This window comes from Cricetulus griseus, chromosome 5 (assembly GCF_003668045.3).
Source record: "Cricetulus griseus strain 17A/GY chromosome 5, alternate assembly CriGri-PICRH-1.0, whole genome shotgun sequence".
Taxonomy (NCBI): Eukaryota; Metazoa; Chordata; class Mammalia; order Rodentia; family Cricetidae; genus Cricetulus; species Cricetulus griseus.
Genome location: NC_048598.1, coordinates 96,818,914 through 96,841,733, shown reverse-complemented (window position 1 = coordinate 96,841,733; position 22,820 = coordinate 96,818,914). Strand labels below are relative to the sequence as shown.

The window sequence follows — 22,820 nt, the reverse complement described above, 5'->3', positions numbered from 1 at the left end:
CTCCATGCTCACTTCGTGCTCAGGCACCATCAGCAGAAATAAGTACAGCTTGGAAGGAAGCAAGGTGAGGGCAGGAGAGGTGTTAGCCTGGGCCACAGTAAGGCCAGCCTGGGCTTCAGTGTGCACCTCCACCTCAACAAAACAGGACCTCCTGCTGTTTCGGGAGTTTTGTGAAAAGGGTCTCACTCTGTAGTCCAGGCTTGCCTGGAGTTCACTGTGAGCCTGCTGTGCCTGCGTTTGAACTCTTCCAAAGACATGGAAACTTCTTTCCCATTTGATAACATTCCCTTTGAAAAAAGGTTAAGCTCAGAATTGGGGAATAAGGCAGGAGGACTGCTGTGAGATCAAGGCCAGCCCATGCTGTTGTTATCCTGCCTCAAAAAAAAAAAAAAAGGTTGATGGAAATGGCTACGGTACTTCTCTTAGCAGTGACAGTCTGTACCTGTGACACTATGCACCCAGGGTAGTTACGTTTTTTCCTACCCATAGCAGGTAACAAGCCAGGAGCCACCTTTGTGACAGTTACTCCTGGAGCCTCAGTTGAGCTCCTAGTCTGGGGGCAGGGGTACTCTGTAGGCCTGACTGGGGAGAGTTGGGATCTGCCTCACAGAGGTGATGATGGACTTGGGCTTGGTCCTCGGGTGGGAGTGGGTAGTCTCCATCTCCAGAGGGTGCTGTGAGAGCACACCCCACCTGCCCTGTTCCAGACCAGCCCTTCCCTGCAAGGGCATGGCTCCCCTGGCCCTGCTGGACATGGGCTGCAGGTTGGGGCAAGTGTGTAGCTAAGCAGCCTCCTTCCTTCAGTGATGCGGACCCAGGGCAGCTTGCGGCTCATCCTGAACACAAAGCTGTGGGCACAGATGCAGATGGACAAGGCCAGCGAAAAGAGCATCCGCATCACCGCCACGGACGCCGAGGACCAGGGTGTCAAGGTCTTTTTGATTTCGGTGAGCTCAGGGGAAGGCTGGGGTGGCCCACTGGCTCACCTCTGGTCACTGTGCTGATGTCACCAGGCAAGGACACAAACCTCCCCTGGGCGGTTCCTGATAGCCATGTACACACCGTGCTGCTCCCTCTGCTACACATCACATGTGGAGGGATGACAGACCCCACTCTAATCTCATTGACTGGCCTAACACTCCAGGGGCCTTCCAGCACCTGGGTGGTAGTAGTCCCTTGTCAGAGAAGTCAGCTGACCAGGCCAGTGTGGCCCATTGACAGGCTAGGGCCTACATTGTGGACACTGCCCAGCCTGGCTGCTAGCCATACACTGCTACCTCACACACTGTCTCCCCAGGCCAGCTCCAAGGACACTGGCCAACTGTACGCAGCATTGCACCACCGCATACTGGCCCTGCGTAGTCGGGCTGAGCAGGAACAGGAGGCCAAGGCACCTGCACCTGAGCCAGGAGCCCCACGGGCCACCGAGGAGGAAGACAGTGATGAGGATGCAGTGCTGACTCCCTCAGGGGTCACGGGAGCTGGTGAGCAGCATGGGACCTGTGGGAGGGACTCCAGCTCCAGTGGTGGCTGTATGCTGGGACTGAGGAACCCGCTCTTCCCACAGGCACAGGTGATGAAGGGGATGGCCAGACACCTGGGAGCACATAGCAGCGGAGCCGCTGAGCCAGGCTGCTGCTTTGTCGTCTGTCCGATGCCCGTCCCTCCCTGCAGGCCACATCATGGTGGTGTCTATTGCCGGGGTGGCCGCAGGCTGGATCCACGTGTCCCCTCTGCAGCAGATGGGGATGCCAGGATGCGGCTTGGGACTCAGACCTCATCATATTGATGAGCAGAAAGAACATTTCCCGCCCTCCTCCGATCGAAACGGCACATTGACACTTGTCACAGCTTCTGCTGGCTCTCAGACCGTCTCTCCCACCCTGGGCAGTGACAGTTCGAACTCTGGGCTCAGTGTTCTGTTGAGCAACCTGCTGTCTGCTCGGCTTCCCGCTCTACCGGGTCCACATGACTAATGCCTCTTGTTCATTTCTGATGGCTTGGCTTTTGAGGGCCTGGATGAAGCTGCTTGTGGGTTGAGCTGACTTGATGCCCCTGTGGGCAGCGTCCGGCCCCCACGGTGACTCCCTAGGTTTGGGCCTGAGAACACCTGTCTGGAAGAAGGTGACGCGCCCAGGAGGGTTCCTGTGCTGTTGCTCACCTGCTCTCTAAGCAGGTCCCCAGTGCAGCACAGCCCTTAGGTGATTGACCATCTAGGGCCCCTGAGAGGCAAAGGGAGCCTGCAAAGGGCCTGTCATTGGGCGGAAGATGACACCCCCACCCATGGACTGTGTGGCTCCATCTCTGGCTAGGCCACACCCGGGGAGCCAGCAAGGACACCAGAGGCTGCCTGGCAGATGGGTCACACTGCTTCCAGCCTTAGCCAGCCAGTGACAAGTGACTCCAGACATTGCCCATGTGTTTTGGAACATTTATGTAAGATTGTCATATGAAATGTATTTGAGAACTGCATTAAAACTTTTAACAAAACCCCCCAGCCTCCCATGCACCTGGCAGCCAGATGGGCTGGGTGTGGCCATGGAGGCCCCTGATGGGGTCAGTGATCAATCTAGCCATTGCCAGGTCTACAGGTGGCCCTGCAGGAGACCTGGTCCAGACCTGGTTCAGCCTCCATTCTCACATCTCCCCCTCCCTGTGTCTAGTTGAGGCCCCAGGACAGTGGTAACAGAGGGCAGCAGGTGGGTCAGGACTAGGCTAAGGGCCCTGTTAGGCAGGTGAGGGATGCCACATCAGAGGCGCCAGGCTCTGCTCACCATGGCCACAAACTCGGAGTCCGTGTCCACTGAAGCGCTGAGCCCGCTGTAGTAGTCTTGGAACTCTGCCAGTGTGACCTGTTGGGGGGGCAGGCTGTGAGGCGGGTGGCCGATTGTGAGGGGACCCAGGCCAAGGATGCTGCCCCTGTAGGAGGTACCGGGTGAACACACCTGCCCATCCTTCTCAAACATGTCAAAGTTGTCAAGGAATTGGTGGAGGGCCTCATCCTCTGACCACTCTCCACTGCGCACCTTGGGGTGAGCCCGACCACTGTATACCCCTCGCAGATCATCCACGGTCACCACACCATCCCCAGTCTGGTCCAGCTTAGCAAAGGCAGCTGCAATGACAGCTTCCCGGGCCTGGGACATGGGGGGCTGTAGAAGGGGACAGTGACTGAGGAGTGCAGGGGCTGGCAACCTTCACCACCCCTTGCCTCAGTCTCTGAGGCTAGCCTCACCCGTAGTGCTCGCAGGAACTCCTCCAGGTCCAGTGTCCCACTGCCATTGCGGTCCCAGCGCTTGCACAACGCCTCTGCCTCTGCTTCCCCCACCTCCAGCCCCAGCTGTCCCAGGCCCTGCCTCAGCTCCCCTGCATCCAGGGACCGGCTACCATCCTTGTCCAGGCGGCGGAAAAACCTGGGGATCAAGAAGTCAAGATGAGCTTACATGGGTGAGGACTGCCCAGACCAGAAGATGCTGCAAGTATAGGGGATGAGGGCTTACCTGGCTAGACCCTGAATGCCCGAGGCCCCTCGGGACAGACACTGGGCCCTCAACTTCTCCATGGTGGCATTCACAGTGTCCATTATGAGTGCAAATGAATACCTGCGGAGGACAGAACTCCCAGTGAGTTTCTATTCTCAGCCAGCCTGGTACAGAGCTAGTAATACCACACAGCCCAAGAACACCCCAACCACTCACCTGGCCTGCTTGTTTCCCGAGTCAGTCCTACCGGTGGAGCTCCTCCGGGAGGTCTGTGCGTCCTGTCTGGAATAGCTGTTGCTAGGCAGTATGGCTCTGGAGACTGGGAGGTGCCCAGATGTAACTCTTTCTCTACCAGGCACATTAGCCAGCCAAGAAGGGCAGGCACTGTGACTCCCAGACCCATTGTCTACCTCTGGTGCCATGATAGCTTCAAGCCTGGCTGGAGACTTGGGGCACACAGCTGTCCCACTCTGGACTACATGGGGTATCCCACCAAAGCCAATCTAGGATTAGTTGGATATGGTAGCACAGGCTTAACCACCCCAGCTATTTGGGAATCTTGAAGTAGGAACATAGCTGAAAGTCTGAAGCCAAGTTGGGCTACAGACTGAAATAACCGGGGCCTGGTTGGTACACAGCTATGATCCTAGCATGCAGGAGGTGGAGGGCCAGGAGTTCTAGGCTATGAGACTGTCTCAAAGTCAAAAAACATCCATGGGTTTGCAAGCCAACCAGTGTCATGATTCAGTTAATGAGAAACTGAAGTGACATTTTGCTACCCAAATGGATGGCCTGTTGTGTTCCAAACATTGGTGGGTAGCAGAAAAATAGCTCATTGTTTTCGTTTTCAGTGCTGGGGATGGAACCCAGAGCCTTGGCATACCAGGCAAATGTTGCTAAGCCACACCCCAGGCACCATTGCTTTTCTATAGAGAAATGTAAAATATAATTAAGAGTTGCTGGGAGTGTTCCTTTTCACAGTGCTGGGATAGAAACCAGGATCTTAACCCTGGCAAGCAAGCCCTACTGCTGAGCTACAGCCCAAGCAATTCTGAGTCCTAATAAGATGCAAGGCTGGGAGTAAATCTAGCATTACAACCCCCACCTAGAATTCCCAGTGAGAAGCTGGGGGTGTGGTCAGGGGTGGAGCCCCACCTAGAATCCCCCAGTGAGGGCCTGGGGTGTGGTCAGGGGTGGAACCCCTGTCTAGAATCCCCCCTGTTGGGGACTGGAAGGCGGGGCTAGTAAATTTCAATATTCTCCTTGTCCCCTAAATTGGAAGTGGTTTGGGCTTGTACACAGAGCAGTTACCCTTCACTTTGGCCTGAGTTTCCTCAACTGTCACTGGGAACAGCCTGCACACAGAGCTGCAGGGAGCCTGACTCCAGCCCCCTCAGCTGTAAAGCCATCCAAGGAAGCATCCTACCCAGTCCCCACAACAGGAAGAACGATAGCCCAGGCTGAGAAATAACTGGTTTATTCTGGTGCAGACAGGGCAGGCCCTAGCCTGCTTCCCCTGTATAAACAACTCCCTTCTCCCCTCTGTCTCCTCTGCTGAGGGTCCCAGGCAGGAAGTCAGCACATTCCAGGGACTGGTCAGCTGGGGGCCCTTCTGGTTGGAGCAGCTCCTACCTTCCTGCTTGGTGGCTGCTCAAGGACAATTCCCTGAGCATGGGGACCATGAAACTCAACAGACCAACTGCTGGTGCAGGGGTGTGGGGGAGCCATTCCTCTCAGCCCTCTAACAAAGACAACACACCCTCATAGGCTGGGGACAGCATTGAAACTAGGAGTTAAAAAATAGATTCTCTTAGGGTATCAAAAAGGACACTTGCTACAAAAACACCAATGTTTTGTACCCAGAACAGGGCAAGGGCTCATCAGATGTTGGGGAGGCTCCTGGCTGTGCGGGGGTTTAGCCATCTGTGGCAGGCACTTAAGTGGATAGGAGGCAGAAAGATCAGAAGTCCAAACCCTGCCCAGGATACATAAAAAGTTTGAGGCCAGTCTGAGCTACACAAAATTATGCATCAAAAAAACAAAACAATCACAGTGGAAGGCAGCAGCCTGGTTGTAGGAGTTACTACAGGGAGGCTGGTCAGGATAGAAGGAGACATTTGAGAGAAACCTGAGTGTTTTGGGGAAAGCACTGAGGCACAGGCAACAGACAATAGAGGCCCTGAGGCAAAGGCTGAGGCTTTCATGGTGGTGTCTCAACCTGCCTGCTCTCTCCTGAGGGAAAGATGGAGGTAAGGGAAATGGATCTGGGATTAATGATTTGTCTTCTTACACAGAAGCAACAGAAGGTGAAATAAAGACACTCTGACCCAGATGAGGGGTGGCAGCTCAGGAGGCGTAAGAGTAAAAAGGGGACTCCCATCAGCAGGGCACGGTGGCTCACACCTATATTTGAAGCAATTGGGAGACTGGGTTCCAGGGAAGCCTGGACTATGGAGGGAGACCCCATCCACATCAAAAATAAAAACAGAAAACCCAAAGAAGATAGGGCCTGGTGGTGGGTGCCTGTCATCCCAGCAGAGCTCAAGGTCACCCTTCCTAGACAGCAAGTGAGAGGCCAGCCTGGGCTATGTGGGACCCTGTCTCCAACAGGAAACAGCACTGCTTCAGAGTCAAACTGAGATAAGGGGTCAGACTGCCATTATTTCACTGGTGCTGGGATGGTGGGTGTGCATTTGCCAGTCTGCCACCACGCCTGTGCATGCTAGGTGGGGGCTCCACCACTGAGCCACTGCCTCAGCCTTTGTTTATTTTTGAAATTATTTAAAATTAACTAAATGTAGCAGATACCCCAAGCACTGGGGGGAAACTTCTTAAAATGAGATCTTGGCCTTTTGGATGTTTAGGATCACAGTAATGTCCCAGGTCCCCTTCGGGGCTCTGGTGACATCCAGGGCTCTGGACCTTGGCCACAGACTCTGAGATCTGATCCACCAGGGCAGCTCACACCGTGGTCCCAAACACGCCAGGCTGCAGATGGCCCTGGCCCTCCTCTATGCTGTTGCCCAGGGGTGGACCCGGCCCATCAGGAAGTAGCTGTCCCTGGTCACTGGCCGGCAAGGGGCCCAGTCGCTCAGCCTCCTCCAGGGCAGCCAGCAGGGCAGCCAGGGGTGGTCGCCATCGAGTGATGTCCCGTAGCAGGTCAGCCTGGGGCTGCAGCTGCTGGATCATCTGGTCCTTCTGGTCCACTTGGGCCTGCAGGTTGCGGACGATGGTCTCAGAGCTCAGGAGCTGCTTCTGGAGGGTGGAAATCTCCCTGGTGAGGGATCCAAAGGAGGTGGTTACCACTGGGGGTGGAGGGGCCGCGCCTGCCTGCTCTGGAACCCTCTGAGGCTCCCTATGGCCCCTCCTTCCCTGCCTCTATTTTCACAATTGTATGTGTGCTCACACGCCCGCGTGTAGGTTTGCAAGAGTTGGTTCCCTCCTTCTATCCCATGGTATAAAATTCTTCCTCTTTCTTTTTGTCTTGTTTTTTGAGACAGGATTTCTCTGTGTAGCCCCAGCTGTCCTGGAACTCAGAGATCCGCTTGCCTCTGCCTCCCATTCTTAGTGGCAAATGAGTGCCTTTACCCACGGAGCCATCTCCATGTTGACAAAGTACCCCAACCCCACAGCATGCCTGGAGCCAGTGATCTATCCCTAACCCGGTCAGCCCAGCACTCCAGAGGTGGAGGCAGGAGGATCTGGAGTTGAAGGTTATCCTCGGCTACACAGTGTCTTCACGGCCAGCCTTCTCTCAAAAACAAAACAAAACAAAACAATGCCAGTTTTGTGTCTCCTTAGCAGGTCTTCCTTGTTGCCCAAAATGGTTGCCACAGCCCTATGTGGGTTCTGACACCACGGTGTCCGGGTGCTCTGTGCCTCTGTCTACCGATGTGGCTCCTACCCAGCAGGCCCTGGGACATGCTCTTCTCTTCACAGCTCCTCCGATCCTCAGGCGGCACAAAACTCGCGAAACCCACGGGGCTGGGGCTTCCGGGACAGCTGGCCCCGTTTGAACAGTTTGGGACACTCTCTTAACTCCCCGTGTAATCGATGCTGGCCCCGAACTCCTGACCTCCGGCCTCAGCCTCCTCAGTGCTGCGATGCCGGGCACGCAGAGAGCTCTGTAGAGTTTTGCTCCGGGTTCCCAGCCCAGCCCTTGCCGCCCGCCTCCTCCGGGAAGTCCGCCGGGCCTCCCCCGGGGCCTCACCGGTCCTTGGTGCGGCCCAGCTCCTCCAGAGCGCTGCGCAGCTGCTGGTCGTGGAGGGCCAGGCGCTCGGCCTGCGCGCGCACCGTGCGCTCTGCCGCCAGCAGCCGGGTCTCCAGCTCCGCCACGCGACGGTGCACGGCCGCCAGGTGCGCGTTCGCCTCCCGGATCTGGAGAGCAGGCGGCGCAGACATGATCCCGGGCCGCCGCGCAGGCCCCGCCCCGCCCCGCCCCGCCCAGCGCGCGGGAAAGGCCCCGCCCACAAGCCCACCCACTGACGCCCTCTCAATCGGCGACCACATTCATTTAAACTCTCCCAAGAGGCCCCGCCCCACCCAGGAGCTAGCGTCATGTGGCCACGCCCCTAAGAAGTCACGTGCCTTCCTCTGGGACGCTGGCTATTGGCCACGTTTCTGAGAGGAGCCGGCCTAAGTGTGGCCACGCCCTTAGCTTCACTGAGTACCACTGAGTCAGGATGCGATTCCGTTTGTCTACGCCTCCGAGCCCAGGCCGGACTTGGACCAACGCAGAATGGGCCTCGATATCCGTCAATTACGAGCTTCGCCCTACGATTGGCCCTTTTGCCGATAGTCACCGCCTCCCCCGACTTGCCACGCCCCCAAATAGTCGCACGCGGTTCTGATGCAGATTGCGCGGGCAGCCACACCCCGCACGCATTCTGGATCCCTGATTAGCCATCGCGCGGGCTACGTAAGCGGAGTCCCGCCTCGCGCTGTAATGCTGTACTGCGATTGGCCTACCCTCCGTCAGGCTTCTTGCACCGACCCGCCTTACGCTTCGATCGCGGGACTGCAATTGGTCAATCTGTCAATCCTTTGGATGGTAGGCTTCCATCGACGCCCAGCCCGCTCCGCGCGCATGCGTACAAGCCGTGTCCCTGTCCCCGGCGCTCAATAAAGATGCGAGCTGAAACCTCGCGAGAGTTGGCCTTTGCCGGCTGCCCTTGAGTTCACTGCTTCGTGGGGCTCCGGAGCGAGCTCGCCAGCCACTGCCATGGCCCAGAGGCTTCTCCACGCCTACGATGAGGTCCCCGACGGCACCCAGTGTCACCGCAAGACCTACATCACCACTGCCCTCGGCGGCCTCATCGGTGAGCGCGGGCCCGAGGCCCGAGGGCGGAGGTCGGGGAACCGCGCGGGCGGGCGGCGGGCGGGCGGCGGGCCGGGCCTCAGGTGCCCGAGCCTGGAATTTTGAGGGGCTTAGGCGGGTCTGCGAGCCCGGGGTCACAGGTCACTGTCGGGATACAGAACCCGGAGGAAGTGTGCAGGTCTCTTTCGGATCATGGGGTGATCGGGTCACACTGACCGCAGACTCGCGGTGTGGACGAGCGAGAGTCCTGATCCTCCTTCGCAGCCTCCCCAGTGCCGGATGACAGTGTTACTGTTGCTGTTTGTGTCTGTTTTGAGGTTTTTCAGGCAGGGTCCCGCCGTGTACCCCAAGCTGGCCTCGAACTCAGAGATCCATCTCCCGAGCTCTGATATCGAAGTCGTGCACCCCCACGGGCCGTATTTATTTGTTTACTGTTATTCTGAGGCATGAGCTCCCTACATAGCCCTGCCTGGCCTGAGCCTCAAAAGACATCCTCTTGCCTCTGCCTCCTGAGCTCTGAGATTAAAATGGGCACCGCCATGAGCACCTAATTCTGGAAGGTCCCTGGTGGGACACACCTGTTAGCAATGTCGGACATCTTTCTGGGGTGCCTTGGGGTCACCTTGGGCATTTGGGACTCTCAGTTTGCACCCTCAAGGCCTGATTCATTCATTTATTCATTCACTCACTCACTGTGCACCTCAAGGCCTCATTTATTCATTCATTGACTGCACCTCAAGGCTTCATTCATGCATTCAGTCATTCACTCACTGTGCACCTCAAGGCCTCATTCATGCATTCACCGTGTGTCCACAGGCCTCTCTTTCATTACTCTACCCTAAGGCTTTGCTCCCAACAGGCAAGTGCTGTAAGGGCAGATGATTTGGGGGATTTTTGTTTTTATTTTGTTTAGTTTGAGACGGGGAGGGGGAGCTCTCTACATTGTCCAGACTGACCTGGAACTCATTCTGTAGATCAACCAGGTTGGTCTTGAACTCCCAGAGCTCCACCTGCCTCTGCCTCCTAGAGAACTCCTGCCTCTGCCTCCCAAGTGCTGGGATTAAAGGTGTGCACCACCACTGCCCGGCCATAGATTTGGGGGATTTTAAAGCTGACAGAACATTGGTGTTGGAGCCAGAAGATGAGTGTGTGTGCTCTGGAGTAAGGGTGGAGTCTGTCTCAGGTAGATGCTGAGTGGAATCAGGCCCTTGCCAGAAGCACCATGTTGGGGAGCCGCTGAGGGAGGAGGTGGGGAATTGTAGCTTCTTGAGCAGACTTCTCTGTATGCCACGTCCTTTGTCCCCAGGCTTCTCATCCGCCTGGGGGATGCTTGTTTTCTGTCTGACTCCCCTAAGAGGGCATTCCAGGAGAGCAGTTAACCTACCTTCCAAACTATAAGCATTGGGGCTCAGATCGAAAGGTGTTCTGGCACTCAGGAGCCACACATGTAGAAGCTTACAGCCCAAATCCAAGGAAAGGCTTCCCCAGTGTAACAGCTCTGCTCTGGCAGGAGAGGGCTTCCCCAGCAAAGTTGTTACAGTTCAGCATTCTGTTTCCTCAGCGAATTAGGCTCTCCTTTCTCCATTCTGGCGAAGGAAGGTCTCATCCAAACTTCATTTAAGAGATTTATTGGGAGGGAAGAATCATGAAGAGTAGCTGCCTCTGCTAGAGTGGAAGAAGACAGTAACAAATGGAACAGGCACAGGGTTTATAGGGGTGGAGTTTTTCCAGAGAGAAGATTTCTAGGGTGGGGATTGTCAGATTTCAGTCCCTTGAGCTCAGATTGGCTAGATCTCATACTCAGGGATTGGTTGGTTTTCTGCTCAGGGTCAGGGCCTGATTTGTCTCTGGTTTTAGGACCAAAGTATGTTTCTCCCACTGGTCCTTTTTAGGCTTTTAGCTCTAACTTGAGGGCCAGGCATATTTCTTTCACTGGCTCTGATTGGAGGGACAGAGTTTCTTTGGCTCTGGTTGCAGGGCCAAAGTTTGTTTTTCTTCTTCTTCTTCTTCTTCTTCTTCTTCTTCTTCTTCTTCTTCTTCTTCTTCTTCTTCTTCCTCTTCTTCCTCCTCTTCCTCCTCTTCCTCCTCTTCCTCCTCTTCCTCCTCTTCCTCTTCCTCTTCCTCCTTCTTCCTTCTTCCTTCCTTCTTTCTTTCTTTTTTTTCTTCTTTTTTCTATGAGTGCTCTGTTTGCATGTGTGCCTACACACCAGAAGAGGGCATCAGAGCCCATTATAGATGGATGTGAGCCATCATGTGGGTGCTGGGAATTGAACTCAGGACCGTTGGAAGAGCTTCCAGTGCTCTTAACCACTAATCCAAAGTGTGTTTCTTTGGCTCTGTTCAGGGGGTGTTTCTTTAGCTGGCCCTTTTTCCCTAAACCAACGAGGTCTAACAACGTGGAGGAACTCATGAATGAATGAGTTCCTGCCTTGCCAACATAGCACCCGTTAGGAATGGGTGGTTGGTGGGCGCAACTGCTCCTGGAGAATCCCATGCTGCAGGTGGTACTGAGGCCTGGCTGTGCCAGTGCGGGGCTGTGGGAGAGTCTCCACAAGGGAGGCAACTAGAGAAGGGGTGGGGGTGGTCAGTCTGGGAATGGGTCCTGTGACCCCTGGCTCATATAAGGTGTGGTTGGTGAAGTCACCCAGGTCCCTGTGTCCAAGCCTGCCCTTCAGCCCAGCACCCAATCTGCATCTTTGAGGCCCATCTGGGGTCCTCAGTCTGTGTTGGGACTGAGACTTGAGATCTGTAAGCGCTCAGTGCTCAGCTCATAGTTCACCAGGAAGGGCACGCGTGACACATCCCATGAGGCTAGAGGCTACTGTAGCCTGCTACGCCAGACTGCCTCTGCAGTCTGCAGAGAGGCTCTGCCTCTCTGGGGCTGCTTCACCTTCCTTGAAAGGGAGGAACAGGGCAGAATCTGTACAGCCTGCAGTGACATCGCCCTTGTCCTCGCTCTCCCTGTAGTAGGAAACCTATGTCATCAGCTGCCCTGCCATCCAGCCAGTCCTGGGCTCCTGGCTCAGCACCCACCCCAGCCTTAGCTGCGTTACATAAACCATGGTGTGAAGTGCGGGGCAAGGGGTGGAGGAGTGGAAAAGCTGACCAGCGTGGCAGCAGGGTGGTTGTGGGAGGAATGGAGCCAGCCAGGTGTGGGGACACGTCTGGGCCGAGCCACCGGCACGTGGAAGGTCTGGCATCTCTTGAGCCCAGTTGCTGCCAAACCAGATTAGGCCCAGGTCCCAGCCCCTTGGAAAATATGGCCTTGCATGGGAGCGGAGGAGGTGCTATGGCAGCTGCATGGTTGATGGCACAAGGCCCTAGGTCACGTCTGGTGAACCACCAACCTGCCAGGGCAGGAAAAGGCAAGACGTGGCCCTAGGCTCTGGCCTGGCAGCAGTAGGCCCAGGTTCGAGTCCTGCTGTATCCGGAAGAGCTTCCCAGCAGTCTCCACCCTCTCTTCCCCAACAGGCGCCATAGGCTCAGCTTACAGCGTCGTACTCAACCCGGCAGATTCCCACGTGGAAGCAATGGCCAGGGCTGGCCGGTACACGTTCACTGCAGGTGAGCTAGCATCCCAGCAACAGGGACAGGGACCATTCTTCATAGGTGATAGACAGCTACTGAGTGGGGCCCCAGGAGACTGGCCCTGGGGTGGCTCGGGGCTTAGAAGGCAGAGTAGTGGCACCTAGCTTTGTCTACACAGACAGCCAGGTGGCAGCTCAATGCTGCCTCGGTTTCCCACCTTCGACCCCCACTTCACCTTACAGCTGCCATTGGAGCTATGTTTGGCCTTGCCACCTGTGTCAGTGCCCAAGTCCGAGAGAAGCCAGATGACCCCCTGAACTACTTCATCGGAGGCTGCGCAGCAGGCCTGACCCTGGGAGCACGCAGTGAGTAACCACCCCCCTAGGGCAGTACATGACACCTGATTGCTTCCGCCTACTCCCTCTTTGTCTCAGTCTTGATAGAGGCAGTTGCTGCCATTTCAGCACCAGGCAGCACTATGACAGTCACAAGTGCTGCAGCCCACAGGCCCTGCACTGATCACTGCAGCATCGTGCCAGGTTCCGTCCTGCCCCAGGGCCTTTGCACAGGCTGTGCCTTCCATCTAAATGCCCCCCCCCCCCATGGATGTCTGAGTGGTGACCTCTGGCTGTCTTGCAAGTCACAGATAGTCAGTGACTGTCTCCAGGGTGGGAGATGGCCTGGGTCCTGCAGAGAGTAACCCTGCCTATCCCTCTACCATTTGGATGTAAACACTGTCCCCTCCCAGTTGGGACCTTTTGAGGTTTCACCCACAGTCCAATTTTGACTGGGACAGGCTCAGCCCCAGGCTACCTCCTCATATTTGGTGGGGTCCTGGGGTTCTGGCCAGGGGAAAGCCATACTGGCCCTCAGTTCAGTCGTGGGAAAAGGCTATAGCAGGGAGGTGTCCCACTGCCAGGAGCCAGGGCTGACCATATCCACCCTCCCCACATGATCTCTCTGGAATGGGGGTTAGTTGGTACAGGATAGCCTGGCCTTAGTTTCCCCATTTCCAAAGCTCCACTGATAGGCTCTTGGTCCCCGAAGAGGCCTAGTTCTGTCAGACCCCATCCCCTTGGGAGGCTCCCTGGTCACACCTAGAGCACACCGTGCCTGATGCTGTCCTTCCCCACAGCTCACAGCTATGGTACTGCAGCCGTGGGCTGCGTGTACATGGGCACTGCGGCCACGCTGTTCAAGATTGGCAAGCTGGAAGGCTGGGACCTCTTTGCCACCCCCAGGGTGTGAGCAGAACCCCCACAGCAAATAAACACTGTGTGTCCCTGTGGAGACTTGCTTTCTGCCACCTGCTGGTCTCCAGGTGTGTGTGTGTGTGTGTGTAAGCAGATGAGATGACACAGGTCAGATCTGTACTGGACACACGGAGGCAGCCAAGGAGAAGACCAGAAGACCACACGTGCCTGCCCACCGGTCCCCTGGGGCCAGAGGGAGCCAGGGTTGAGAGCTGGCTCAACACAATTCACATTCCCATGGTCAGCCACCAGAGAGTGGAAACCTGGCCACCTCTACACTCAGGTTGCCGGCATCCCCTCCCAGGCCTGCCCCAAAAGCTAACAGCTTCTGGAAAACAGGCCAGGCCCACACACCAGTTACTCCAAGTTCCTGGGCAATGGAGCAGAGAGCCCTGGTTAGGCTGGCCTATCCTGCAGGCCGCTGCAAGCCCTGGACCCAGGATGGAGCCAGTCAGCCTGGCCAGGTGACACAGGCTGCCTTGCAGGATCCCTGCCTAGTGCCTTGACAGCGCCTTGATTTAGGTGGCCCTGGAATGCTGGCGACGCCCGGCCCAACACTGGCTGAGCTTCCTGGCAACCATGGAGGAAGCAGTGGGCTCCAGCAGCCACAGCGGACATAAATCAAACTGTGTCCTGCCTAAGGAGCTGCTAGGCCTGGGGACTCGCTGCTGGGGAGCTTTATCTCCTGCCCTCCTGGAGGTCCAGACTGACATGTGTCCCCTGCCACCATCTCAGGATCACCTCCAGGGCTGTTTGAGCTGGACTTGGGGCTCACTGAGAAAGGATGGGGTTACCCTAAGAGGTACAAAGGACAAGGAGCTCAGGCCCCAGAATGCTGGAGTTCAGATGCTCTTTGGCTTTGAGTTCTGGGCTCCTGGCTGTGTCTCAGCACAGGCATGGAGCCTCGGCTCTGCCCCAGCAAACGGGAAGAATGACTTCCCTCTGTCATAGCAGGTCCCTCCCAGCTTCCTGGTTCTGGCAGTGTCCCCACAGAAGTCTGAATGGCCTGGGGTGGCCACTTGGGAATGCAGTGTTGTAACTTCTGGCCACTGTGACCACCATTTCCCTCCCATCCTGCCTGAGTGCCAGGGACGGGGGGGTTCTGCCAAGACCTGGCATGGTGCTGCCCTGCCCACTGCTCACTATTGGGTCTTCTGTGGGCCTGACGAGGGGCTTTGAAAGTCAACACCTTCTCCCCCTCTTGCCTTCCAGGGTGCTGCTGGCTCTGCATGAAGCCCACCCAGCCCTTTCTGGGCTAGCTGCCAGGGCTAGAGAGGCCTGCCAGGCCCCGCCTGCAGTCCAGACCCCCAGAAAGGGGCAGGATGAGGTGGCTGCTCACCAGGCTCCAGGGAGCCCCAAATCCAGGCCCCATTGGCTATAAAGTTTTACTAGCCAGTAAAGGGCTGATGTCACCCCCATATGGAGGCCCCATCCGGAATGTCCCCCAGCCTCCCGAATGGAGTAGTGGGGACCATCAAGACAGACTCCTTGAAGGCCTGGCAGAAAAGGTCATCCTCAGGCCAGAGCAGGTGTGGGTACGCTGGGACATACCCTTTCCTAGATATACCCAGCACACATGGGAACAGGGGCAACTGTGGCCGTGTTGCCCAATGGGATCTCTGGTGGTAAACCACAAAAGTGTCATCAGGACACTAGAGTTGAAGTGTGGCTTGGGGACTCCCACTCTACTCACAGCCCTCTGTCTTAGGACCAAGGACCAAGTCCTTGTAGCATGCAGTGCCGGCTCTGCTCCTGCCACACAGGCCTCATTCATGCTCCAACATGCCAGCTCCATCCTGCCCCGGGTCCTTTGCACATGGTGAGCCCTCACTGTCCTGGGGCCTCACCGCACAGATAAAGCATGTGGGGACCTTGTGGATTCCATGGCAGATGAGGGTGACTGAGGCGGGGCACAAACATGCCAAGCAGACAGAGCTTAAGTGAGAAGTTTTATTAGAAAGGGAAGGGAGGAGGGGAGAAAAAAATGTAGAGAGAGAACAGGTGAGAAGAGAGGCAGGAAAAGTCCTGTCTACCACAGGATAACAGTGAGCAGGGGTCTGTCTTAAAGAGTCCTTTGCACCTGCGCAGACTAGGCAATCATGGAACCCTGGGCTGACCAGGGCACTGCCTGAGTGCATTCTGCCAGGTGACGGGCAGGCCAGCATAATGCCTGAGTCCTTACAGTGAGCCTTCCGCAGTGGTTCTTCCTAGTTGGCGTCTACAGCTGCATGTCCTCTAGTTCTCAGCTGAAGCAGTCCTCATCCCCATAGGCTTCTCTCATGGGCATGTGGAGCCGGCTTCGTCCTGGCTGCTACACAACCCCACCCCACCCCCGGTTCTGCCCCAGCACCCAGCAAGGCTCACATAATTACACAGAATGACTGAGTGAAAGGTTCAGGTTAGATGGTGGCCGGGGTAGGGCAGGCCAGGAGAGCCATCCAGGGTTGAGCTGCTCACCTCTGGTGTGGGCTTGACCCCATGGTCCCGTCGTATCCAGCATTGATTGAGAGAGAAATGAACAAATAAGACACACAGGGTAAGAATAATGCCGGGGACACGTGAGGCTGGGCACATGATTGATGGCACCCACATCAGGCCGCTCACAGCCAGGCAGCTGCGGGGAACCTGAGGGCACCTGAGTGCACACCACATATGAGAGTGAAGACAAAGATCTTTGAAAAACGGGAGGGAGTGCAGTGTTAGTCACCAAGCCTGGTGCCCGGGCTCTATCCCTGAAGCCCACACATTTGGGAGCCGAGAACGGACTCCTGCGAGTTGTCCCTGGCCTTGGCACAAAGCACACTGAATGGATAAACGTGGTTTTAAAGTGGGGGCATGTGGGAGCCCGGGTCCATGAGGGGATAGTGGGTCTGTGTGGAGGGCTTGGGCAGGCCAAGGTGTGTCCCCACAGGGCAAGGCGTTCCAGGAGGTAGCCACTCAGGCTGAGGGCACAGCACTCCAAGACCCTGGGGTCCATCAGCAAGCAGTGTAGCATGCCTGCCATCCCAACACTGGAGGTGGAGTCCAGAGGATCCCCGGCTACATAGTGACTTTAAGGCTAGCCTGGGCTACAGAATCCTGTTCTGAAAAAGAAAACATCAAAGGAAAAACATAAAATGTCATCTTAGTAAAGCTCCTGATGGTGGGGGAGCACCGGCCCACCAACCAGAAGGAGTCATTGTCCACAGGGAAACTGAGGCACAGCACAGCCCATTCCTTCCCAGGTTCTCTCAGAAGCAAGCCCCCTCCCCCATCGGCCCACACAGGCTTAGGGCTTCCCGGAAGTGCTGGGTGGTCCGCTGGAGCCTCAGGGCCATGGGCTCTGACCCTGAACCTGAGCAAGGAAGGTGTGAGCCAGGTCGTGGGCGTGGTGGGGGAAGCATTCCGCCAACACGGAGGGGGCCCAGCTGCCCTGGGGCCTGCCTGGCTGGAAACCCGCAGACCCCACTCATTAAAGAAACAAAAAACTGAAATCACTTGTCTTTTTATGTCTAAAATGTACTTTATGGGTTTTTAGGTTTTTTTTTTTTTTCCCCAATAGGTAAAACAGACTCAAGCTACCCCAAAGGTTCTTAGGCTGCAGAGAACGGACCTCAGCAGCCCCGCCCCCCAACACACACACCACCGCCTGGTGGGGGAGGGCCCCAGCCCGAGGTCCCCTTTCTGCTCCTGGCCGCTGTCTTTGTGTTTCTTCCCTCCGGCCTCATCCCCATCCCAGCCTGTCTGCCCTTTTTAGTGACAGTATACTATTCTAGTCTTCTCCGACCTCTTTAAAGTCACGTCCTGGGGAGCTGCCCCGTGCCCACAACCTGTAATGTGTTAATTAGCAAGTGGGTTTTCAGTTTACAGAGAAACTGAGCCACAAGGATAAAGTTCCCATAAATCACTGTCGTTGTCCCTTTGTCCACCCAGGGCCCCAGCTTGGCACTAGTGGAAATGTTTGTTGCCACAGTGTTGGCCAGTGTTGATACCTGCCAGAAATCAAGGCCTGGCTGACCCTGTGAGCACACGTGGATGGTGTGAAATACCCTTACCCTAAAACTGTGTGTGTCCCTCAGCCTAGCATCCACCCAGACCTTTCAAAGCGGCTCCTTGCACTCTGCCATGTCCATGTAAAGACTCTTCTAGTCTTCACACCTGCTGGCCCCTTGTTTAGACTTGTTTAATATTCCATTTTCTGGATATATCACAGTGCGCTCCAGTCACCCAGGGAAGGACGTGCAGATATTGTTGTCATCCTTCTTGCCTTTGCTCCTTGAGATCTGGTCTCACTGTTTGGCCTAAAAATCATCCCCCTGCCTCCACCTCTGGGGTGCTAAGATGCTGGGTGTGTGCCACCAATGCCCAGCCTGAAGGAAATCCTGCTTGCTTGCAAATCCCAGAGATTATGTAAATGGTTCAACAAACATCCGTGCACATGGGTTTGGTGTGGACACAAGTTTTTACCTCCTTTGAGTAAATACTAAGAACGTGACTGGAGGAACCTGTGGTCAGAGCAAGTTAGCTTTGTGGGAAATCACCATGGCCTTTCCCCTAGCGGCACAGCAGGGGGCCCATGGCCCCAGGTCCTCCATCATGGCCTCTCAAACTTTGCTCAACAGTTAGTTGAGCCCCTTGGAAGCATGGGAGTTATTTATGCCATTTTAGAGACAAGACAAGGATCAGAGTCACATTCCTAAGGTCACACAGTAAACGGAGAGAAAGCCAGTACCCTCATACCCAGACATCCCTGGATAACCGGTGTTGAAGCATGGAGAGGGGTTTACAGAAGAAGAGAGGGTGAGAAATAGCATGGGAGATAGATTTGAGGACAGAAGGGGAAAGGCTGGCTGCTCCGGAGAGCCCTGGGTGCCGGATGCTCAGGTCCTTCTCTGGACTGAGTCTGTCAAGAAATACCCAGCATATGTGAAGATCCAAATGCTGCAGCTGCCCCCTATGCAGCTTCACTCTGGGAACACGGCTGTCCTTTGCTACTACAGGTCCAGGACCTGGTCTCCATCGTGGTGCTCTGGGGACAGCTGAAGGCCATCTCTGGTCTCTTCCCTCAACGTTAAAGGAAACTGGATATAAGGGTGCAGAGGGGGCATGGACACTTCCTGTCCAAGACGGGTCCTCTGAGGGTACTTGGGGGCTCCCTTCCTGGCCTGTGCTCTTTTCCTTCTGACCCCCATTATCCAGACACCAGCTGAAGGCCCACCACCATCCTGTCCTCACAATCCTGTCCCCACCATCCTGTCCTCACTGTCCTGTCCTCACCATCCTGTCCCCACAATCCTGTCCCCCTTACCATCCTGTCCCCACCGTCCTGTCCTCACCGTCCTGTCACCACAACCCTGTCCTCACTATCCTGTCCCCACCGTCCTGTCCTCACCATCCTGTCCCCACCCCACCATCCTGTCCCCACAATCCTGTCCCCCTTACCATCCTGTCCTCACCATCCTGTCCCCACCTTCCTGTCCCCACCGTCCTGTCCTCACATCCTGTCCCCCCTTCTGCCCCTCATACTGGGCCACCACCACCCTCCCCCTTTCACCCCCATTAAGAATATATCACCAGCAATGTGGAGAAGCTGTGACTGACAGACTAAAGGGATGAGCCTTGCTGTCCCCTCCCTCGCAGCTGGTCTCTGAGGCATCTGGAAAGTCCATCATAGGTCAACTGGCTGACGCCTAGGAGGCGCTTCTGAGCGCTCACACCAAACACCCCAAGGCCTGCTCTTCCGCCTTGAAATAGGCTCTTGTCACAGCCGCCCAGGCCTGCCAGGAATTTGCTATCCTCCTGCCTCAGCCTCCCGTCGGCATGGCAGGTATTTGCCACCACACCCGGCAGGAGCTGCAGCTGTCTGAGCTGGAGTAAGGGAGGAGTCAGAGGCTGAGGAGCCGGAGAGGGAGAGGGCCCTGAGCCGTTCTCCCTCCTCCTGCGGAAGACTCCTGGGGCCCAGTCTGACTGGGAACTTAAGGATGCAATTTTGTGCACACTGGAGCAGACCTACTCGATGACTGGGGAGGAAAATTAGGGACCCTGGCAGAGCAGAGGCCCAATCACACCTCTGGGGAATTTGCCTAGAAAAACCCAAAGCTGCTGAGGTGGGGCCCCTGCCTAGAATCCCACAGTGAGAGGCTGGGGGCGTGGTCAGGGTGGAGCCCCGCCTAGAATCCCCCCAGTGAGAGGCTGGGGGCGTGGTCAGGGTGGAGCCCCACCTAGACTCCCCCCATGAGGGGCTGGGGGCGTGGTCAGGGGTGGATCCCTTGAGGGCCCTGGATTCCTTGGCCAGCATCTCGCTGGAGACTAGGGTCTCTATCGCCCCCCTTTTGAAGAGTCACCCCAGCAGGGCACAGGGCCCAGGTCACATCACTCTGGTTCTTCAGCCTTCAGGAAGCTGTCAGAGGCTAGGCCACTGCCTGTAGACCCAGGATCAAATTCGGGCTCTGCCTCTGGGTGCACCATGTGACTCTGAGCCCATTACGGTCTCCGTGCCTCAGTTTCTCTGTCTGCCGAATGGAAATAACAGGCCAGCAATAGCTGCGCCTACGCCGGGTGGCTTGGTGGATGACACTGATTTATGCTGGTGTCTGGCCCGCCACACAGTGCGCTGCTTAGGGGCCCCCGCCAGGCCCCGGCCTCCCTCCTGGCCGTCGGGGAGGGGCCGAGCGGGAAACAGGCTAATTTTAGTTCTGATGACACCCCCCTGGCTGCCAGCCTTGTGCAAACATCCCCAGCCAAGCTGGAGGTTCAAAGCGTCCCCTACCCCCAGCCCGCCGTGGAAAGACGCTGTTTATTCATTCTTGTTGGCCCAGCCTGCCTGTGCCTGCCACCCAGGACTCTGTCCAGAGCCGTGTCCCCAGCGTGTCACCCCGGGGGCCTAGCTCACCTGGGGCCCCGCAAGGCCCAGAGTCTGTCTGTCCCAGCCCCACTCAGACACTGACCCTTAGGGGCCCCACGGGTCTGGGGGAAGAGTCTATCAAGGCAGGGAAGTTTTGGAATAGAGCTTTGGCTACCCATTCACTCATTCATTCATTCGTCCAATCATTCGTTCATCCATCCATTCATCCATTCATTCGTTTGTTCAGTATATTTCCAATTCTGTCAGGGGACAAAGGGGCCGTCGAGATGGGCAAGCTAGGATAAATGGCGGACTAGGATGCAACCCGGGGAGGCGCAGACACAGAGGAGAGAGAGAGGATAATTTCCCTGTGTGGGTTGGGTTTCACGTAGCCCAGGCTGGCCTCCAGCTTGCTTTGTAGCTGGGGATGGACCCCGAGGCCCAAAAGCATGCCGGGTGAGTGCTCTATCCAGTGAACCTCAGGCCCTGCAGAAAGGTGAGGCGCATGTTGGGGCATGCGCAAATGTCCTGGGGTCAGAACACTGAAGATGCCGCGGGTCCTGGGAGGGTCTGGAACTTAAGGACACAATTGTGTGCACACTGGAGCAGACCTACTCGATGACTGACAGCCTGTCACCTCTACATCCTTCCCCAGGCAACCTGGAGCTGAGCCACAGGGGAGGAAACTCAGGGACCTCAGACCCAGCTCTCCTCCCTGTCACCGTGCCGAATTGGGAGGTGACAGGCCTGAGGACCGCAGCTGGGCTTGCTGAGTCTCAGTAGCTGGCAGGTGGATTCCAGCTGTAAATGAGGGCTTCCGGAACATTCTGAGAGTCCAGGGAGGGGAAATTATGGCTCTCTAGAGAATGCTAATGGGACGGCAGGGCGGATGGGGACAAATTCCAGAGTGTCTTCAGCGCGTGGCATCTCCATAAGCTCCCCCGTGGCGCTGGGCCCGTTGCCCAGGTTGTTGACATGACATTCTAGCTTTTTTTTCTTTTACCCAAGTGTGGGACAGGTGTCCTAGAAAAATCAAGTCCCCCAAATAAAAGCCCTGAAAAAAGAAAGAAAGAAAGAAAGAAAAAACAAAAAAAAACCCTGTGCTTTTTAACCTCTTCCTCACTTCCTCACAGCCTTCTGGCAAAATTCTTGACTTTTTTTTTTTAACTTTTCAAACCACCATACCTCGACTCCCCAAAACCTGCCAGAGAGAAAGGCCCCTTTGTTCTGGCCATGCACAGCCTCTGGAATTTTCTCTGCCAGCCGCCCAGCACCTACAAGGTCTTGTTTCTTCTCACACTCCTTGGCAAGGGGCTTTTTTTTTTTTTTTTTTTTTTTAATTTCTTTCCTGTACTTGACAAAAGATGGCCTGGTGACATTTATTTATTTCCAGAAATTGGAAATCAGGCATGCCTGGCCCGCCTCTTCACCCACCACAGCTGAAACTTAAGCTGTGTGAACCTGGCCGGGTTGGGGTGCCAAGGCAGGCAGACCCCGACGTGCCAGGGGCCCCAGGTGAGGACAGGCCGGGGGCGGGTGGCGAGGCCATGCCAGGTTTCTGTCACCTGGATTTTCCCGGACTCTGGCTGCATTCCACCACCCCCAGCCCTGGAGGGATGGGATGCAGGGTGAGGCTGAGCTCTTATTTATTTATTTAGATAGGGTCTCACTTGTGTATCCCTGGCTGTCCTGGAATTGGTTCTGTAGACCAGGCTGGCCTCGAATTCACAGAGATCCGCCTGCCTCTGCCTCCTGAGTGCTGGGATTAAAAGCGTGTGCTACCATCATCCCACCAGGCCAAGTTCTTAAAAGTGATATAGGTGGGGACACTGAGGGGTGTTTTCTGGCTTATGCTCACAATTCTGTAGAAAGATATGTGAAGACCTTCATAGATGGATAATTACAAATTCCCCCCATCCCCACAGACCTCGCTGGCACAGGTTCTGTTTCTGTTTGCAGGCCAGGCAGGGTAGGTTCAGAGAAGTGCTGGGATCACCCCCAATGTCACAGCTTCCAGAGACAGGTTTGTACCCCAAAGCCAAGAGACCTGAGGTCAGATGGACCCGGGTTTCAGCACAGATCCACCTGTTAGGGGCTGCAAGGTTAGGACTGTAAATGAGGATTTCTGGAGTGTTCTAGAACACTCTGGGTCTGGGGGAATTGCTACTCTCAAGAATGCGTAGGGAGCAGGGCAGTGGTGGCAGTGGTGGCTTTAATCCCAGCACTCAGGAGACAGAGGCAGGTGGATCTCTGTGAGTTCCAGGCCAGCCTGCTCTACAGAGTTCCAAGACAACCAGGACTACGCATTGAGACCCTATAATAAACAAATCCAAAAACAAGAAAAAAAAAAAAAAAAAAAAACACCATGGAAGAATGGGTTGGGTTGGTGGTGACTTTCAAGAGCTCGCTGAGCCTCA

At 55.9% G+C, this 22,820-nt stretch overlaps 4 protein-coding genes across 7 annotated transcripts in view; 2 read left to right on the top strand and 2 right to left on the bottom strand.

Annotated features, from left to right (window-relative positions):
- Ranbp3 (RAN binding protein 3) overlaps positions 1-2,492 on the top strand; it is a 37,685-nt gene extending 35,193 nt beyond the window's left edge. For both annotated transcript variants that reach the window (XM_027416821.2, XM_027416822.2), the window contains 3 exons: positions 805-947; positions 1,298-1,484; positions 1,568-2,492. In XM_027416821.2, coding sequence (XP_027272622.1) covers positions 805-947; positions 1,298-1,484; positions 1,568-1,611 — 374 coding nt within the window. In that variant the 3' untranslated portion in view covers positions 1,612-2,492. The remainder of the gene's footprint in view (positions 1-804; positions 948-1,297; positions 1,485-1,567) is intronic.
- Positions 2,418-4,804, bottom strand: Caps (calcyphosine). The gene is made up of 5 exons (XM_027416824.2): positions 3,699-4,804; positions 3,501-3,602; positions 3,236-3,413; positions 2,946-3,152; positions 2,418-2,852 (listed from the first exon to the last, which is right to left on the bottom strand). The coding sequence occupies exons 1-5, from the start codon at positions 3,902-3,904 to the stop codon at positions 2,751-2,753; spliced, it is 795 nt and encodes a 264-aa protein (XP_027272625.1). The 5' UTR covers positions 3,905-4,804; the 3' UTR covers positions 2,418-2,750.
- A 139-nt stretch (positions 4,805-4,943) lies between these two features.
- On the bottom strand, positions 4,944-7,901 carry Vmac (vimentin type intermediate filament associated coiled-coil protein). 3 transcript variants are annotated; one of them, XM_027416825.2, is made up of 2 exons: positions 7,693-7,901; positions 4,944-6,756 (listed from the first exon to the last, which is right to left on the bottom strand). In XM_027416825.2, the coding sequence occupies exons 1-2, from the start codon at positions 7,881-7,883 to the stop codon at positions 6,444-6,446; spliced, it is 504 nt and encodes a 167-aa protein (XP_027272626.1). In that variant the 5' UTR covers positions 7,884-7,901; the 3' UTR covers positions 4,944-6,443. The 3 variants fall into 3 exon arrangements, with proteins under 3 accessions (XP_027272626.1, XP_035300870.1, XP_027272627.1); XM_035444979.1 differs by lacking the exon at positions 7,693-7,901 and adding an exon at positions 7,145-7,686; XM_027416826.1 differs by lacking the exon at positions 7,693-7,901 and adding an exon at positions 7,387-7,686.
- A 708-nt stretch (positions 7,902-8,609) lies between these two features.
- Positions 8,610-13,622, top strand: Ndufa11 (NADH:ubiquinone oxidoreductase subunit A11). Its single transcript, XM_027416820.2, has 4 exons — positions 8,610-8,800; positions 12,271-12,363; positions 12,570-12,692; positions 13,463-13,622. Exons 1-4 carry the CDS (start codon positions 8,704-8,706, stop codon positions 13,573-13,575), a joined length of 426 nt encoding a protein of 141 aa, XP_027272621.1. The 5' UTR covers positions 8,610-8,703; the 3' UTR covers positions 13,576-13,622.
- The last annotated feature ends 9,198 nt before the right edge of the window (positions 13,623-22,820 follow it).

Bases quoted from the DNA above. Each gene is read 5' to 3' on its own strand.
- Caps (XM_027416824.2), bottom strand. From the start codon at position 3,904: ATGGCACCAGAGGTAGACAATGGGTCTGGGAGTCACAGTGCCTGCCCT. The intron at 3,153-3,235 runs GTGAGGCTAGCC...CCCCTTCTACAG, and splicing joins AGTTCCTGCGAGCACTACGG to CCCCCCATGTCCCAGGCCCG. The intron at 2,853-2,945 runs GTGTGTTCACCC...CCCCCCCAACAG, and splicing joins TGTTTGAGAAGGATGGGCAG to GTCACACTGGCAGAGTTCCA.
- Vmac (XM_027416825.2), bottom strand. From the start codon at position 7,883: ATGTCTGCGCCGCCTGCTCTCCAGATCCGGGAGGCGAACGCGCACCTG. The intron at 6,757-7,692 runs GTGAGGCCCCGG...ATCCCTCACCAG, and splicing joins CTGGGCCGCACCAAGGACCG to GGAGATTTCCACCCTCCAGA.
- Ndufa11 (XM_027416820.2), top strand. From the start codon at position 8,704: ATGGCCCAGAGGCTTCTCCACGCCTACGATGAGGTCCCCGACGGCACC. The intron at 12,364-12,569 runs GTGAGCTAGCAT...TTCACCTTACAG, and splicing joins CCGGTACACGTTCACTGCAG to CTGCCATTGGAGCTATGTTT. The intron at 12,693-13,462 runs GTGAGTAACCAC...CCTTCCCCACAG, and splicing joins CCTGACCCTGGGAGCACGCA to CTCACAGCTATGGTACTGCA.